The sequence below is a fragment of the Sapajus apella genome, unplaced genomic scaffold (assembly GCF_009761245.1).
Source record: "Sapajus apella isolate SASKATOON/1434 unplaced genomic scaffold, GSC_monkey_1.0 scaffold111, whole genome shotgun sequence".
NCBI lineage: Eukaryota > Metazoa > Chordata > Mammalia > Primates > Cebidae > Sapajus > Sapajus apella.
Genome location: NW_022437051.1, coordinates 5,809,042 through 5,827,311, shown reverse-complemented (window position 1 = coordinate 5,827,311; position 18,270 = coordinate 5,809,042). Strand labels below are relative to the sequence as shown.

Sequence of the window (18,270 nt, the reverse complement as noted above, 5' to 3'; positions counted from 1 at the left end):
GAGGCAATCATTTACTCTTGACTTTCAAAGAGAACCTGGGCTTGAAAGGTACAGTTCCATTTAAAATTGATCAGCTAGCGACAACCCTCTGAAGTTACTTGGGAGTGAGGGAAAGCAGTTGAGACCTCTATACATCTGGACTGAACTATCTAGTTCACTTGCCAGGTTGTAAATTTTCTGTCCCAAAGACAACTTGAAAATAACTTTTTACCAAGCAAGTGGATTTTTTATTAGCTGAAGTACTAAATTTAAAAAAATTATTTTGATATGGAACACTACAGCTGTAAGACTTGCCAACAACTAATCTTCAAGGAAATGTGCATTTAAGAAAATAGTTAAATTACAAGAAACAAAAATCTGAATCCTGAAAACATGGATTTCAAATTATTGCAAATGACAATCTTATTCAAAAACTGCTCTGTATTATATTCAAATAAACCAGAGAATTTAATAAATATCAGCATTTACCATCTAACGTGATACTATGGTTGAGACTAAAAGGGCTTTGCTGCCTGGGAAGTTTTGACATTCATCAATCTATATAAGCAGAAAACATCTGAACAAAAGTAAAGACACATACACACGTTTTCACTGAGAGCTGTATTTGAAGAACAGCCTATACTCCTCTAGATTTCAATTTCCAAATTTTCATATTTTTATTTATTCTGAAAGTCTAAGATATTAAGAATCAGTACATATGATTTTAAATTAAGACAGCACATGGTTAGAAAAAATGCTTGGAGAACATGTATTTTATTTCCTAAGACAATAAAACCACGTACAAAAATCACTTCTGCTCACTCGCGCTGATCCCGTGTTGTCTGATCTTTGTGATTAAGCACCACCATAAAGCATGAAGCTCTGAGGGAAGGTGGCGGCAGAGCTCTCTCCTCAACCCCGGCCCGCCTTGGGGTTTCATTTCTCAGCTTCACTGGAAAGTTCAATCAATCCCTGGTTGGAGACCATATTGAAAATAGCCCACAGTTTGGAAGGGTCCTCACAGTTATGCTGGTGCTCCCAGTGAAGGAGGAGGTCCTCCTTCCGCCCCAGCACCTCTGCACAAAGGAGGCAGTTAAAGCCTGAATGGGACCACGAGAGGACCGTGTGGAGGCCAGGACACTCAGGGCCCTGGCGGGTTTCCCTCGGCTTGTTGGTTTCTGACTGGGGTCCTTCCTTTTCCATGAGCATTTCCATGCCGTTCTGATGAGGAAGGTGGAGCTGCCTTTTCAGTCTCGGGCATGCGTGTGACTCCTCTTTGGAGGAATGAGGCTTCTCCGGCTTCCCTCTCTCAGGATGCCGTTTCCAGCTGGGGCTAGCGTGCTGCACCAGCTCTTCCTGAGTCCCATTGCTTCCTGGGAAGGTCCCCTCTTGCAGCCTGCCCTGAATCTCCTCTTCGTGAACATAGAGCAAATGAAACTTTATTTCCGCAAAAGACTGAGCAGTAATTTGACAACGGCCACATTTGATTTGTAATTTGACTTCGTCTGCCTGGTTTAGAAGGAAGTCTTCTTCCAGGTTGGACTTATTTTCCCTGAAAAGGACAAAAATAGTGTACATAAGATTTCATGGAAAAGCACAATTGGAACCTTCCCTCTCAGTTCTCAGCCTTCAGGGATCTAAAATATACACCAACGAGAAAGACAGGGGCTGGGGTAAACAGAGAGCACCTGAAAAGACAAAGGACCGCAGTAAACACCAGCTGTCACTCCTGCTTGTGGCCACACATTTCTCCAGCTACCAGGTTCATTTAGTAAGAGTCCTTCTCTTCATGCATCTGTCCCAGGCGAGCTAACTTGTCCTCGGTTACCACAGGGACAGGAGCAATCACGTGGAAGAGTCATTTAAGAGCGGATGAAGGGTACGAGAGCAGCTTTGGCTCTCTTGAAGGTAACAGTCTCACCCTACCCGCTGTGGCTCTCCCTAACCTTGAGCACCAAATGTAATTTGGACATTGTACCTAAAAATCAAAATCTAACTACAGGAAAACAAGGAAGAAGTGAGGTTTCATTGTTCATTAGTGAAAGGCACAGCGGTCTTAAAGGGGACAGAAATGTCTAAGAAAAATGAGAAACTATAGAAAAGCAAGGAGAAATAGGATAGGTAGCCCTTACTTTTATTGAACATGACAGAATGAGCCAAAGTTGAATAGAAGGTACTGAGAGCAACTGGGCCAACTGAAGAAAAGAAGGGGCAGGATTGCAGAGCCTGGAGGCTTACTTCTCATGACGCTGAAGAGAGCTAATGCCATGAAACACTCTCAGTCGCCTCCGTGGAAACAGATACACACGACCCAAACTGAGCCGTTTTCCAGCTTCATGGCTGCTCTCACGCCTGCCTGCCAGGCTTCCAAATTACTTAGCCTATTTGTTTATAATGATGGCAGGCGCAGGCCATCTGGAGTGGCCACTGCCATCAAGCAGGCTGCAGCAAGGAGGTGCGAGGCGGTGGCAGAAGGGGCTGCAGGGGCAGCAGTGTGGTGGGGGGACCCCTGTGCCCCATGTCCCCAAGGCAGCTGACTGTGCTATCCCCATCCTTACATGGCCGGGCAGGACCTGCTCCCAGGCCTAGGGCCTCTGCTCTGGCCTCAACCCTGTTCCCTGCCACATCTCGGGAGCCAGCAAGCACCCGTCTGAAGGTGTAGCCAGGACTTGCGGGGTTGGCCCTGAGAGCATGGGGTTCACCTGTGTGGGGCTGGCCAGGGCCACCATGCCGCCTGCACCTCGCCTGCTGTTGCTGTGGTGAAAACGTGGAGGGGAGGTGGGCAGTCCCTGAAGCCCACTGTCCTGGGAGCTGCCATGATGGGGCCAGGGTGAGTCACCTGCCAGCAGGGGAAACAGCACAGTGGGGCAGGGAGGAGTGCGGAGCGAGTGGCCCTGAAGCGGAGCTGGGCCGGGGGCAGTGTCTCGCTCCATGTAGCCAAGTGGGAGCTGGGGTTGAGCGGCAGCCCTGCCCCTTCCAGGCTGGCGGGGTGGGAGCTTCCCAGGTGCAACTGCAGCTGCCCAAGCCGCAGCTGTGACCCGGCACCCCTGTGCTATTGGAAGCTGGGAGCAGGTGATAACCCTCCTGCCCTCCCAAGCGTCACTGTAGCCACCCTCCTGTGGCTGCAGATCCAGGCATCTCTGCACTCTCAGGGGTCTGGGAAGGCCCCTTTTCCCACACAGGCTCAGAAGTGCCTGCTCCTGCTGCCTGGCTTCTCTCTGCTGTCAGCAGCTGCTCCAATCTTAAAGCAAGGTTGGGGCTGAGCCTGGACACTGTTGTAACCTGGCTGGGTGTGCACACACTTGAGGCGGCACTGACATGCCAGCCCCTACCACCTCAGTCGGCTCCGGATTTTGGGTGCAATGAGCATGGGAGGGAGGCTGACGAGAGGGCACTGAGGATAGCTGGGTGCTGGCCTGCAGGTGCCCCTCAGCACGAACAGCCTGGGTGCCATAAACAGAAGCAGGAGGCAGAAAAGCTCCTGAGTGGAAAGGGGCAGGTCCCTGGTGAAGTCCCACCTTCAAGCCAGGGAAGCTTGGGGGCCAGGCTGTCAGTCATGTGGACCGGAGTGGGAACCTGTGGTGCTTTTCTGGGCCTGTCTGTGACCACCCATGGACCAACCGGCATGCACTTCCTCCCCTCTGAGGCCCATAAAAGCCCTGGACTTAGCCAGACTTGAAAAGACAATGGGACGACCGGCGGCAGAGAGCTACCCTCTCTGCTAAGAGCTGAATGCTCATCGGGACAACCTGAGTACAGAAAGGAACTGCCCCCTGCAGTTCAACTCTGAGCTGTTCTATTGCTCAATAAAGCTCCTCATCTTGCTCACCCTCCACTTGTCTGTGTACCTCATTCTTCCCGAATGCAGGATAAGAACTTGGGACCTGCCAAATGGTGGGGCTAAGAGAGCTGTAACACAAACAGGCTGAAACCACCCCTTGCTTACCACATTGTAGGTGAAGAGGAGAGAAAAACTGTGTCCTTTTGGGAAGCTCAGACCTGGGAGCTCCCTGAGCCAGGGCCTTGACTCCCTCCTTGGGGCCCTGTGGTTACCGGGGTATCCAAGCTTCTGGGCAACACTGTGTTCCCGGTGCCAGCCATGGAAGCTGCTTGTGATATGCCTGGTCCAGCCATGGGCTTGCAGGGAGCTGGCACCTGGAGCCCCCTGCCCTGCAGCAGCAGCTGGCGTGCCTGCCTATGTGCAGTGGCCAGAACCCATGCTCGCTCACACACCCCTCACCATTCGGTGCCTGGCTCGCCCTTGGCAGGCATGTGATCTAGGCTGACAGCGTAAGCCGAGTGCACTCTGCCAGGCCCAGTGGGTGGAATGAGCCTAGTGGGCCAGAGCAGAACTCAGGCTACGGCGCCACTGGCCACAGAGGTTTCCAGCTGGTGAAACGACACCCCAAGGATCCCTAACAAAAACACTAGGAATCAGTGCCTGCAAAAAGGAATGACACCAGAAAGAGCTAACCCGACCTGATAAGAAAAACACGGCAAATGAAGACGGTGGGGTGTAGCCACCTTAAGGTAGGGTCAACGTGACAGACCCACCCACTCTGAGTCCCCACCAAGGGTCATGCCGCATTTTGGGGCAAATGATGCTGTTTAAAATGTTGCAAATTCTGTGAATGTGATTTTGGGAGAAATTACTTGTAAAGACCTCTGGAACTATATACAATAATTTACCAGCTAGATTAGGGTAATGACAATCATGGATGATCAGAAACCAGAGAGAAACGAGATTCTTCTTCACAGAACTGAGAGGTACAGATAGCTGCTATATGAAATCTTAATCCAAGAGATGTTTTATAAACTCTTTCTGAATATGAAATCTTCCCCTCTTCCCCAAATCCAAACAGGCTGTCGTGCTGGGCTTCCATCCCGTCAGTACTCACCTCTCCGACGATCCCTCTGCGCCTCGCACACTCGGGTCTCTGTTCTTTGGTATGTCTCCGGGCTGCTGTTCACTGGTTGCGGGCTCAGTGCTGATCACAACTCTATGCACTTCTTTCAGATGGCCAAAATAGACTCGGACGTGACCAAACACTTTTGCGCAAAACTCACAACACATGAGTTTCTTCAGACGGTTCTCGCCATGATGAAGTTTCATGTGTGTGCTCAGGCCGCCAGGACGTACATAGGACTTGCGACAAATCCGACAGCTGTAAGGCCGTCTGTTGGTGTGTGTATTCATGTGGTCTCGAAGGTGCTGTTTGAACTGGAAGTGGTAGTTACAGATGTGACATCTGTGCCAAGGCTTCTTAATGCCAGAGAATCCATTTCTGAACACAGAGCTGGGCTTAGGGGAAGGGCTGTTGTCCTGCTTACAGCTGAGGTATTTAGGAGTGAGTGAATTATTTAACAAAACGTCCTGACCTAGGCCCCCATGCATCTGGGATTGCAATGTAGTTGGAGAAGCCAGGGGAGCCAAGGTGGATATGGCCATGATAGGTTTGGGCATAATGCTACGATATTTCTTCATGGCCTCTGGCTTTTGGTCTCTGCATTCTTGGGGATCAGTTTTTACTCTTTCTTTACCATCTCTACATTTATTAATGATACATTTCCTCCTTCTTCCTGGAAATGCCAACATTTCATCTGGTACCTTCCGTTTTCTTCCTTTTCTCTTTGCTGCTCCACTGTTCAGTTTCGTGTTGTGGCTGAGATCAAATTTGGTGGGTGGACAAAAGGCACTTTCACAGAGACTCTGCTGTGACACTTGTGGAACAGGCATCTTGCTTGCCACTTTGGTGGCTGCACTAAAGCCTTCTGTGGTGGAGGGCATCTTATCACAGTCTGCCTTAGGTCCTGGTAAAGAATAACCTGTGACGTTAGTATCTGATTTGGTTTCGTAAACCTCTGCTGTCTTCATTCTTGAGTAGGGTGGTATTGGCAGTTTCCCTCTGGGGACTGAAGAGATAAACTGAACTGCATTGCCAAGAATGGTTGCTGATAAACTGGTCATGGTTTCTGCAAGATCAACTTGTTGTTTAAGTTTTTCACTGGCAACAGCAGAAGGTTTACTAGATGTTTTCTTGCTTACAAAGTATGCTTTCCCCGAAAGATTTGTGAGGTCCTGCTTGGCAGGCTCCTCTGGTGTGGATGATGCTGAGGTGGGAGGAGGGTTCGGACTGCCATGGGTGTTGGTCACTGGTGGTGTCAAGTCCTCATGGTCACTTCCATTGGTCAGTGCAGCTGTACCAATGCTGGCTGGGGCTTGCTCTAGTGATGGCACTTCCTCGAATGGACTGGGTTTGCAAAGGAGTTCAGGGTGGTGAGGTGGGGAAGGAGACATCTGAGGACACATTTGGGTTTGGGCAGGAGCTTTGCTAGAGCCACTCTTAGGAAAGATCAGGCGGGGTTTCTTTCTTGATCCTTTGCTATTTCTTGGGGGTTGATATCGAGGAATAGGAAGTTTCACATTTTCAGGTAGGGACATTCTGGGTTTCTGAATGGGCTGGGCTGAGGCAACATGTGGCAGAGCAACAAGAGAAAATGTCCCCTCCTGGCCAGCAACCTGCATCAGAGCATAGTTCTGGGGAGACATCCCCAGCGGCTTGGAATTGAAGGAGGATCCCAGATTCACCTGATCAGAGAGTGATGGAGAATGACATGGCACCATTCTGGACGTTAGGACTTTGGGCACAATTTTGGGTGCAATGGTCCTAAACTGACTCTTATTCTGCAAACCCTTCTTACTCTGTATTGTTCCAGAAGGGATGTTTGATTCACCTGCAATGAAAAATAAAACATAAAGAGTTACTATATGTAACTGTCCTATTAGTGAGACTTCAAACAACAAGCATCTTATTTATTCTGCCCAGAGCAGATTCCTTGACCTATCTCCAACTCTTCTGGACAAACTCTTGTGTCCCTCAAGACCAACTTGAAGATCACTTCCTGCCTACCTTCCCAAAGGATCACTATACTCCTCTATGGCTCCCTAGCTCCTGATATGCAATTTACCATTTTCTGTAATAATTTATGTGTTTATGTGTATCTCTACTACTCAACACTGCTTGACAGTGAAGATTCCATCCTTCTCATCCATGTATTCCACAAGTCCATCCTCTCCATTTAACCTGTCCCCACTCATTTTCACAAGCAGGGGAAACCCCACCTTCTTTCCTAATCTCTTGAGATGCAAAGGCCCTCGTCTGGAATGTTGTGCTATGTATTTTCTTATTTTATATACACGTTCTGCTTTCCCAATTAAGCTTAAGCTTTGTGAGGGTAAAGCCTATATTCAATTCATCTTGATATTTCCCACTGTATCCTTTGTATGAAACAAGCGTTTCTTGTATCAAGCTCACTTTTCACTCAATTTCAGAATACACCATTTGACCCACTGGCCGTGCAATTTGCTTTGCACGGTGGACGAATTCCAGACTGAATGCTAGCTTTGTTGCTGTTTCCCCATGTGACTTGCGAATTTCTTCTCACACTTTTCAAACTGCTTATGTGTGCTTTTGCAATTAAATCACCAGTATGAAAAAAGCTGATGTGACACCTTTAAAAAATATGGAACAAAAACAAAAAGATACAAAGTGATAAGTGAAGACACAGAGACAACATGAAACGTATGTGAATGGCACAAAAAGCACCTTCTAGGATACGAATAGGAAAAATTTAACTGATAGAATAACATTTCATTCTTTCTGGATTTATTAGCCTGACCTACAAGACCAATTACTCCTACCTTAAGAGAACAATAAAGGAAACATTTTGGTGCCTTGCTTCTGAAGACTGAATTATCTATTTTATTCTCTGAGGTCTCAAGGTCACAGGACCTGGGTGCAGAAAAATTTCTAATTTCTAAGTATCTCATATTAATCAAACTTCAATTCACATTTACTAGGTACCTACATTATTCCAATTATTATTATTCCAAGGATTGGCTACTGCAAGCTCACAATCCTTTTTCTGAAATTTTTGGAGAAAGATAGACGGTTTGGAATTCACATTTTCAAATTTTGGAAAGTAGTAAGATGCATATATCAAATGTTACATAACTCCCAGCAGAATCAGCAAGGCACCCATAATTGAACCTGTTACCACTTCTGTAGCAAAATATGCAAATATTCACAAGCAAGACAAATGAAGATTTTAAAATTGTCTTATTTCAGTTCAAGTTTTTGCTTCCGAATGAGTTTGGTCCCCAACTTTTGATAAACTTCTGTTTTCAGAGTTTTTACATTTTAGAACTCGTGGTTAAGGGACTGAAGACTATCTGTTCAGAGGATACAAGGTAGGTAGCAGACAATCTAGTGAAACAGACAACTGAAATTGTAAAATTGGCCAGGCATGGTAGCCCACGCCTATAATCCTAGCACTTTGGGAGGCCGAGGTGGGTGGAACACTTGAGGCCAGGAGTTAGAAACCAGCCTGGCCAATGTGGTGAAACTCGGTCTCTACTAAAAAACACAAAAAAATTAGAGGGGCATGGTGGCAGGTGCCTGCAATCCCAGCTACTCAGGAGGCTGAGGCAGGAGAATTCCTTGAACCCTGGAGGCAGAGGGTGCAGTGAACTGAGATTGTGCCACTGCACTCCAGCGTGAGCGACAGCCTAAGTGAGACTCCCTCTCAAAAAACAAAAAAGAAAACGTGAAATAACCTTGATTTTAATGCCTATGGTGATTGAATTAACAATTTTAGCAGCAAGTTGATTCTTTCAGCAGAAATGACACCCCTCTAAATAAGCAACCTAGTAGAAATCAGTTGAAATTTATATTGACCAGTTTATTTTCAGAAAGTAATTATTGTTTTGTGAAGAAAAAGGGTGTTATAAAACATATTTCACAGGATAGCCTGCACTAGAATAAGAAGTACACAGACGAGTGCTATGGTCTGGAAAAATCAGACAAAGATAGTTACGTCATTTGTTGTTTTCCTTGTTAGTTTTGTTACCATGAATTGAGCTTATGAGTAAATTGAGTGGTAAATCACTTCACAATAGTCATCTATATGGATTGCTACTTCTTCCTACACAATTTTACTTTTTTAAGTTTTCTTTTCATAGCCTTTAAATTTAAATGTTTTTCATTCTAAACCTCAGCTTCTCATTTTTTTTTTTTTTTTGAAGTACCAAAATAAGTTGTAAATAAATACTTTAAATCAGGACGGATTTTGCAGAAGGCCTAAAATTTTTGATGGCTTTTGGTTACCTAGACATGTGGCTTATTAAATAATCACATTAACAGTAATAATGATCTTTGCATTTACACAACAGATCTGGGATGTTGAAGGGAGAGAAAATATTGAGTCATTTATCACTAGTTCTTCCTTCTAATTGAGCAGAAAGATTTACTGCAAGATGAGCTACAACAAAGGCTTAGTAACACACTCTCTTGAAAGATTATGTGACAGTAACGCATCACAGCCTAAGACGTATGACTCACTCATCTTCTCATATCTGTCCGGTGGCTCTTCAGCTCATTCAGAGTAAAGCCAAAATCCCTGCAATGGCTTAAAAGGCCTCAGGCTTAAAAAGGTTCCTGGGAGCCTCTCTGACCTATTTCCTCCACTTGCTCCACTCCAGCTGTGGTAGACTTTTTGCTGTTCTGGGCATGCACCTCCTGAGAGGATGCTCTTGGCTGGGAGGAGCCCTGGCAACTCCCACCACACGGGACAGTCTTCCCTCAATAAATCCCCAGTACTTGCTCCATCATTTCCTTCAAGGTATTACTCAAATGGCTTCTTCCCAAAGAGCTTCTTCTCTGATGACCTTATGTAAAACCATATCCCATTGTGAACTCCCTGCTCCCTCTTCCTGTTCAATTTTCTCTAGAACATATGCTCCATCTATGGCTGGGTGCAGTGGCTCACGCCTGTAATCCCAGCACTTTGGGAGGCTGAGGCAAGCAGATCACTTGACGTAAAAAGTTCTAGACAACATGGTGAAACCCTGTTTCTACTAAAAATATAAAAATTAGCTGGGCGTGGCGGCAGGCACCTGCAATCCCAACTACTCAGGAGGCTGAGGCAGGAGAATTGCTTGAACCTGAGAGACAGAGGTTGCAGTGAGACGAGATCACACCACTGTACTCCAGCCTGGGTGACAGAGACTGCGTCTCCAATAAACAAACAAACAAACAAACAAACAAATATTACACATATGGTCCACCTTCCCTAGAATTCCTAGAGGACAGGGAGTTGGTCTGTGTCTTCAAGGGCCTACAGTGTCCAGCACATGACGGAGATTTACTAAATATTTGTGGAATTTTTTAAAGTGGTAATAAAGTAATCAATGAGAAAAATAAATAATTCAGTGGTTGAGCCTTGGAAATTTTGTAAACAGTGGGGAAAAAAGACAATTTAAAAATGACCTTTAACATTGCAAAATTTTGAAAATTAAAAAAGAAAAAGAGGATATTTCTCTGAAACATTTTAAAATGTGATTTTATTTACTGCCAGAATAAGGAGCTCATCAACTAACCACCTGAGGAAATAACTAAAGACAATAGTAGATTATGCTGCTGGGGCATAAACTGAAATAGTCAAAGAAACCACAAGCTCTCCAGAAGAAACTGCTTTAAAGAAAACAGACACACAGACAGGAAGAGTAGGGGGATTAGAATGAAGACAGAGGAACAACAGAAAGGGAAAGCAAACCTCAGAGGCAGAGCATGGTAACGTCAACACAAAGACAGAAACAACAGACAGCAGAAGATGCAGCTGAAGCAACAACAGCGGTCAAGGTTACCTCGACGTCTCTAAAGGCTTAAGTTAGGAAGGGGCTTCCTATTTTTTATGACCAAGTGTGAGAAAGCAACCTTTTGACAGTTAAGGTTTCCAGAAATGAAACCAGGTAACTTTATAGAGCCATACCAAAAGGGAGTGAGCTAATTATGATATATTTGAAGTTAATGTGCTTCAACTGATCTTCAAAGGTCTCTACATTATAGTGGAAATAAAATCACACAGGAAGAGCAAGGGCATTCAAAGGAAAAGGAGGCCACTGTGGTCTGGGAACAAAAGGACACTCCTGAGCTCTGTCCCGGCAGTGTGAGCAGTCTGGGCAACCTGAAGTGACAGAGACCCAGACGACAGGTATGATGTCTGTCAAACTGAGTCTGTGCTCCTCAAGGTCCCTGCAATTTAAAGAAGTGGATGCTGTGGTTCATGACCAACGAGCTAATCACAAAGAGTTTGTGGGGTAAAAAGATAAGGTCTTGTTGAGTAAATTTAACTTACTTATACTTGCCTGGATCTATCAGAAAGTACGTACAAGGGTGAGGGTCTCCATGAAGGTGGTGTTGAACCCAGTTTCTCAGAATCATTGAGGATAGGAAACAAAACCAATGTGTTAATAGAAATGCAAGGCAGGAGAAAGACAGTAAGGCCACAGAAACAGAAGGGAAAAAACCCTGGGAATTACTCAAATGTCCACCAACAGGGTGCTAATAAGATAATCATCCAACCATACAATGTTATCCCACACAGTAAAAATCAGGGTGGTCTGGAATACTCTCCAAGACAGGAGATGTTCAGTATGCTATCACTTGGATTAACAAAAATGAGAAGATACACACACAAATATATCCTGTATATGTGCAGAATATCTCTGAAATGAAACAAGAGATCAGGATTACGGTGGCCTTTGTTGGGTGGTGGGACCTGGGGGAACTAAGAATTCAGGAATGGGATAAGGCTTATTTCCTATTGAATACCCTCTGTGCCTGGCACACAGGAGGTGCTTAGAAATACCTGTTCAATGATTGAAAGGAAAAAGAAAGCTTCCCTAGTTGAATCAGTTTTAAAAAGTATCTTTTGGGATATTCGTGAGGAGTATGTGTCTATGCATAAATGACTGTCTAGATATACATACAGAGAAAGGCTCATGTCTTTTATTTCCTTGACTACTTAACGACAAGACTTGCTAAGCATCAGGGGAGTAATCTAGTAATCCGACAGGCAGTGCATGACTACCTGCCAAAGTTAAGTACTGAGAAGTATTAGAACTCATTACCTCCCAAAGACAAGTGGAGTTGTGAGAATTATTCCTCCAAACATTTGGCTCTTTAAGATAAAATAATTTGCAGTAAAGGTCAGTTATGCTAGAATAGCTCAGCTTTTTTTGTTTTTGTTTTAAGCAGTCTGAACAATAGGAGTGCTTAGAGAAGCTGAAAATGCTATTAAGTTTTTAAAACTCTAACATACTAAGACAGTATGAATGCAGAAAGTCTTTCTTGGCAAGCTAGTTACACAACAGTGGCTTATTCCACCACACATTTACAAGGCCTTTCACAGATGGTGTGATCTAAAAACTCTCACCTGCACCCACTAAATTACAGATCTTACAGAACTGTGCACTAAATAATGAGAAGTAAAAATTTCCACTGACATTCAGAATTTCTGGAAATCCTGCAAAACTACCCATAACACAGTTAAAGAGACTCACAGGACTCTTGGGTACTAAACGTGGACTTTTATTAACTGAAGACATAAAAGGGTCGCTCAGTAAAATTAATTTTGTACAATTCTTCAACAGGAATACTTAATATTAGAACCTTAAATATGGGCTGTTTTTAATGTGTTAAGCATATTAAAATAATCATTTTGAAAAGTGACATTTACAGTTGGTGAGAAATTGATCTAACTGGGATTAAAGGGAAACTAGGAAGTGTTGAGTCCTTATTATGGTCTAGAATTGGTGCTAGGTCTTTTAATTAAATCCTCATCCAAACTCTGCTAGTAAGTATTACTGTTCTCCTTATACAGATTAAGAAAAATGAGGTTTGAGGAAGTTAAATAATCTGCCAGAGTCGACACAACCCAGATCTGTCCCATTACAATTTGAAGCAATGACCTTTTTCTTCATTCTTCCTTCAAGAGAGGGGGATTATATGTAAAGTTGTCCTAATTTATCACAAAATATAATACCATCTCTAAGATTTAAAGAAAAAAAAACAAAGAAAATTTGAAATAGAAATGGCTTGTCATATTCCAAAATTTCTTTTTTCTTTTTCTTTTTTTTTTGAGACAGTCTTTTTTTCTATTTTTAGTAGAGACGAGGTTTCACCATGTTGGCCAGGCTGGTCTCGAACTTCTGACCTCAGGTGATCCACCCACCTCAGCCTCTCAAAGTGCTGGGATTACGGGCGTGAGCCACTGCGCCTGGCATAAAATTTCTATTACCATTAAATTATACTAATTCACAGAAAATTAATAGCCATTTGAAAGCCAAAGCATATTCTTTTTTTTTTTTTTTTGAGACAGAGCTTCGCTCTTGTTACCCAGGCTGGAGTGCAATGGCGCGATCTCAGCTCACCGTAACCTCCGTCTCCCGGGTTCAGGCAATTCTCCTGCCCCAGCCTCCTGAGTCCCTGGGATTACAGGCACGCGCCACCATGTTCAGCTAATTTTTTGTATTTTTAGTAGAGACGGGGTTTCACCATGTTGACCAGGATGGTCTCGATCTCTTGACCTCGTGATCCACCCGCCTTGGCCTCCCACAGTGCTGGGATTACAGGCTTGAGCCACTGAGCCCGGCCCCAAAGCATATTCTTATATTTGAATTTGCCATTTACTATCCATAAGGCTCTGACAAATCCAAAAATGCTGCTGGAAATTTGGAGAATGTGCAGCGCGTGTCCTCCGCTTCCTCCATTGCCATCAAAGGAAGGGATGATTTACATGTCAGAGGCAGTGGGCGAAAGAATGAGGGATGAACAGCACTAGGTGCCAGTGTCTAACCCAGCTTTATTAAGCCATTTCACAATGCAGCTACCACAGATAGTATTAAGAGACAAGCGCATGAGACAATTCTCTAGATAGCTACAAACAGCTCACTTCCTGATTTCCATTGGCAGAAGCAAGGCCTGCTTTGTTGCTTCTGAATAAAGTTGTTCCCCCTCGTCTGGTCGCTGGTTTGGGCAAAGTTCCATTATTCCATCTGCTGGGGCCCACAGGCCTACTGCTAAGAGTGCAGGAAGGAGCAGGCAGAGAAAGACAGGCGTGTCCCTGCTCCTGAAATAGGCCCCCTGGATCCAGGCTCAGGAGGAAAGTTCTGCCAAACCTTGGTCACTACAGAGCCAAAAATTTTAGGTGTTGTTTTGGTTTTAATTTTATTAAACTGAAAAACTCTATTTTCAATTTTATTTGTTGGTATCCTTGTTTTCCCTGCCACTTGGCTTTCAAATAATAAATTCCAGTTGGGGATTCAAACTGTTTCCCAAGATGGTCTCTAGTTAAAATAAATAGGGTAAAACCCTGGAGAGGTCTGGGATAAAAGCAATGTCTCATAACACAAGGGAGTGCAACTTAATTTTGTTGAAAAACCTATAAACACCTTTAGCCATTGCCCACCCTCTCCCCAAGCCACTGTCCAGGGTATGCAGCAGCAGTCAGAGTCAACAAGAATTTATTGAGCGTTGACTATAGAGCATGCACTGTAAAACGTGCCGGCAATAGGCACAAGTGTTCTTTTGTTTCTGAGGACTCAGAATGCCAAGTGCATTTCTAGTCCATGTATCTGTAGTACTGAGACCTCCTAGAGTCATCATGTCTCAGACCTAAATTTCAGGAAACTGGAGACAATGCAAAGGAAACAAGCACATTCCTAACAGGAGATCTTGCATCCTGAGTCTGGTTTAGTCCATTCTCCTTGACATACTTCTGTTCTGCTCAATTACTGCTCTTAGCTAACTCCCCTCTCCCTCCACAACACCACCAGTGACATGTAGGCAACTTCCACTCAGCACAGGCCTTTGAGATTTGTCTTGTCAAACAGTGCATCCATCACCTTGCTTAGCAGGGAAGGAAATTCTCATTTTCTGAGGAGCTGAGCTTCTTTATCAATACTGTTTCTTTAATATTATTTCAACAATAAGTAGATTTTATGGGTTCGGTACTGTGTAAAATATTTAACACGCATTATCTCAGTCTCCACAAAAACCTGCATTAGGAACCACTGTTGGATCTGTCTGTTTTTGAGACAGGGTCTTACGTCCCTCAGGCTGGAGTGTAGTGGTGCGATCACAGCTCACTGCAGCCTCGAGCTACCAGGCTCAGGTGATCCTCCCACATTAGCCTCCCAAGTAGGTGGGACTATAGGCATACACCAACATGCTGGGCTAAGTTTTGTATTTTTTGTATACTGTTTTGCCATGTTGTTCAGGCTGGTCTCGAACTCCTGGGCTTAAGTGATCTACCTGCCTCAGCCTCCCAAAGTGCTGTGATTACAAGCATGAGCCACCATACCTGGTCAAGTCTGTTTTACAAAGATTTCTAAGCTGGTAAGTAACAGTGCTGGAACTCAAACCCTAGTCCATTTTATTCCAAGGGCTCTTTCCCACCTCTGCATGCTGACTGCAAGCTATTACGTGTGGTCACGGCCGGCATCTGATCTTCAGCAGAAAGATTGTGTGTTTTGGGGTTGAGGCAGATTTGGTTTCAACTCCTAGCTCTGTCATGTACCTGTGGCTTTGGCACTTCACTCTCTGTGCCTAAATGTTAGGATCTATGAAATGGGCACAATATCTGCCTACAAAGGTCCCTGTCGGGATTAAATGATAAAAATACCCACAACGGTGCTGGCAGTTCTTGCTACGTTAGATGTTCAGCAGATATACTAGTTTTCCACTTTCTCTTGATAAAGAGTATTAGGTTGTTAACATTTATTTTTGATGGGAAAAAAGGGCACAAATCTTGAATGCTCAGTATATGGAAGTAGTTCTGAATCCTTAAAGTAGTGTTTCTATTTTGAGAGGTAAATAAAGGAAAGAGAAAAGAAATGGCTATTACTTGTGCTGGGCCTCAAAAGATAATTCCCCAAAAGGAAGGCCTCAGACGCAAAAAACTCTCTCTGCCCTTCTGTCTCTGGCCCTTCTTTGTCCTACGAGACTCCCTAAAATCTAGAATCCCTCTTCCCCAAGGTGAGTCATAGAAACCAGAACCACTTTTCCCCAAAGCCAGCCATAAAACCTAAAATTATTACTCTAACCCTGCCCATAAAGAAATGATCTGACCTACTTGTTTGATTGCAGGATATCGGGCCCCCATTCCTGAGAGGCCCTGCCTCATACCCAGAAAGGAGGATGGTGCACAGAGGTCAAAAACAATCCCAAACGCACAAGCCTCGCTGGGTTTCCTCGCCCGCTCCATTAGCATTAGATCACACCCCTTTTGGCCAATTATATTTATCCACAGCTCTCCCTTTTTGTTGAACCTCAGTATGAAAATGGGCAGTTTCCTATCTTTGGGTCTGCATTCTGAAGGCTCTTGTGTCATGTAACACAAGTGATTCAATGTGTGTATGCCTTTTCTCTAATTAATCTGCTGATTATCAGCTCATTATCAGTGAACCTTCAGGGGCAAAGAGGAGGTTTTCCTTCGCCTCTATGCTTGTAATAATGAAACTGTAGTTTAAATCTGTGCCTCTCTCCCGACACCCACTGTGGTGGCTCAATCTCTCCTAACATCTGACCCAATCCGTCTTGCCAGGCTCTCTGATTCCCTGTCCACATTCTACTCCCACTTGGCCTTCTGTAAATGTTTGTATCCCAATTGACAAAGTGCTAATTGGATTAACAATTCAATGTGAATAGGGTTAACATACCTGCATTTTAAAGAGCCATTTTACGGAGACACTCCTTCCCACTTTTGTTTATACCTAGTAAGTAGTGAGGCCAACTGTTGCTCTTAAACCTAGCAGGGAAGGAAGCAATTATGCTAGTAGCTGTTCGGAAAGTGGGGTGTGTACAGATCTCAGTGGCCCTGTGATGGGGGATGGAGCCTAGAGTGGGGATAGGGACACTTGCCTTGTAGACTATAGTATTTTGCCAAATAAATCATTGTAAGTTTTAAGACAGCTTGAGTACAGAAAGAAAAGTTAGGTACCGAAAGAGGAACTGTAGCCCCTAAAATGGACTAAATGAGATATATGAATATGGTTGTCCCTTAGCATCTGTAAGGGATTGGTTCCTCCGCAGCACAGTGATCTCCTTCAGACACTCAAATCCATAGGCGCTCAAATCCCTGATGTAAAATGGCATAGTGTTTGCATATAACCTATGCATACCACCTCTTCTATACCCCAAATCATCTCTAGACTGCTTATAATACCCAGTACAATGTAAATACTATGTAAATAGTTATTTTACTGTATTGTTTAGGGAATAGTGACACGGGGGAAAAAAGCCTATAGATGTTCAGTACAGATGCAATTAAAAAATTTTTTTTTTCAATCTGTGGTTAGTTGAATCCATGGATGCAGAACCCACAGATGCAGAACCCAGCATGCGACGGGCTGACCATATCATGCCACAGAGGAAACAAGCATTCTTTATGAAAGCATTTAAAAGCCAGTTACCTAGAATATTAATGGCAATTTAAAAAAAAACACAATGTGGTTGGTAAACTGAAGTAACTAATTATTCTTTCAGGGCCATATAATTCATGTCCCAAGTAAAAAGTACATTTAAAAAGGATTACCGCTTAATATATATTTTAATGATTCTCAATTTCAACAAATTTCTTCTTCATTCTAATTATGAAGCTTTTATTAGTTCTTTCTGGAAGGAACTATTTTTGATTTGGGATGCTTCTGATAAAAAATGGTGGAAAGCCATATGAAATATTTTTGTTTTAATACATTTAGAAAGATAAAGTTGCTTATTTTTTGGCAAAAATAATTTGTAGCAAGCATAAGATTTTATTCATTATTACAAAACATTCAAGCCAGTATCTTGACAAAAATCTAAGAATGACTGAGGAGCATAAGAAGCTAACTAAGAGCCATTGACCTTCCAAAGACACTGAGCAAGATAAACACAAACTTCTGAAATGCTTTGTTAACCCTGTTCTCTCAATATTCTTTTTGTTATTATCACTCTAATTGTTAATATTCAGCTCAGCCACACAGTTGAAATTTAGACCTTGATAACTGAACTCTAACATGGTAAAAAGCAGCAGATCATTTCGTTTGACCTCCTGTCACCATCACAAATACCTGTGTACACTGTCCTTCCAGGACATTCTGACATTTGCCGAGTCAGCTGTTTCTCAATGGAGCTGGTGAACATGAAAACATCTGCAAATGAGCTTTAATGAGCCACACAGATATATCATGGCAAGAAATCTTCCACCAACAAATTAAAAATAGGCCCTTCTTCTTTTTACATTTTCTTTTTGAGACAGGGTCTCGCTCTGTCACCCAGGCTTGAGTACAATGGTATGATCGATCACAGCTTACCCTGTAAACTCCTGGGCTCAAGTGATCCTCCTGTCTCAGCCTCCTAAGAAGCTGGGATGACAGGTGCATACCACCCTATGTGGCTAGTTTTTAAA

General features: G+C 43.8%; 1 protein-coding gene across 15 annotated transcripts in view; it reads right to left on the bottom strand.

The window, feature by feature from the left end:
• Window positions 1-585: 585 nt before the first annotated feature.
• Window positions 586-18,270, bottom strand: part of ZNF438 (zinc finger protein 438) — a 114,938-nt gene continuing 97,253 nt past the window's right edge. For 14 of the 15 annotated variants that reach the window (XM_032259727.1, XM_032259726.1, XM_032259722.1 and 11 more), the window contains 2 exons: window positions 4,878-6,714; window positions 586-1,531 (listed from right to left, as the gene is read on the bottom strand). In XM_032259727.1, coding sequence (XP_032115618.1) covers window positions 916-1,531; window positions 4,878-6,714 — 2,453 coding nt within the window. In that variant the 3' untranslated portion in view covers window positions 586-915. Of the gene's footprint in view, window positions 1,532-4,877; window positions 6,715-13,511; window positions 14,980-18,270 lie in introns of those variants that run through there. The other variant, XM_032259731.1, reaches the window with a different exon arrangement.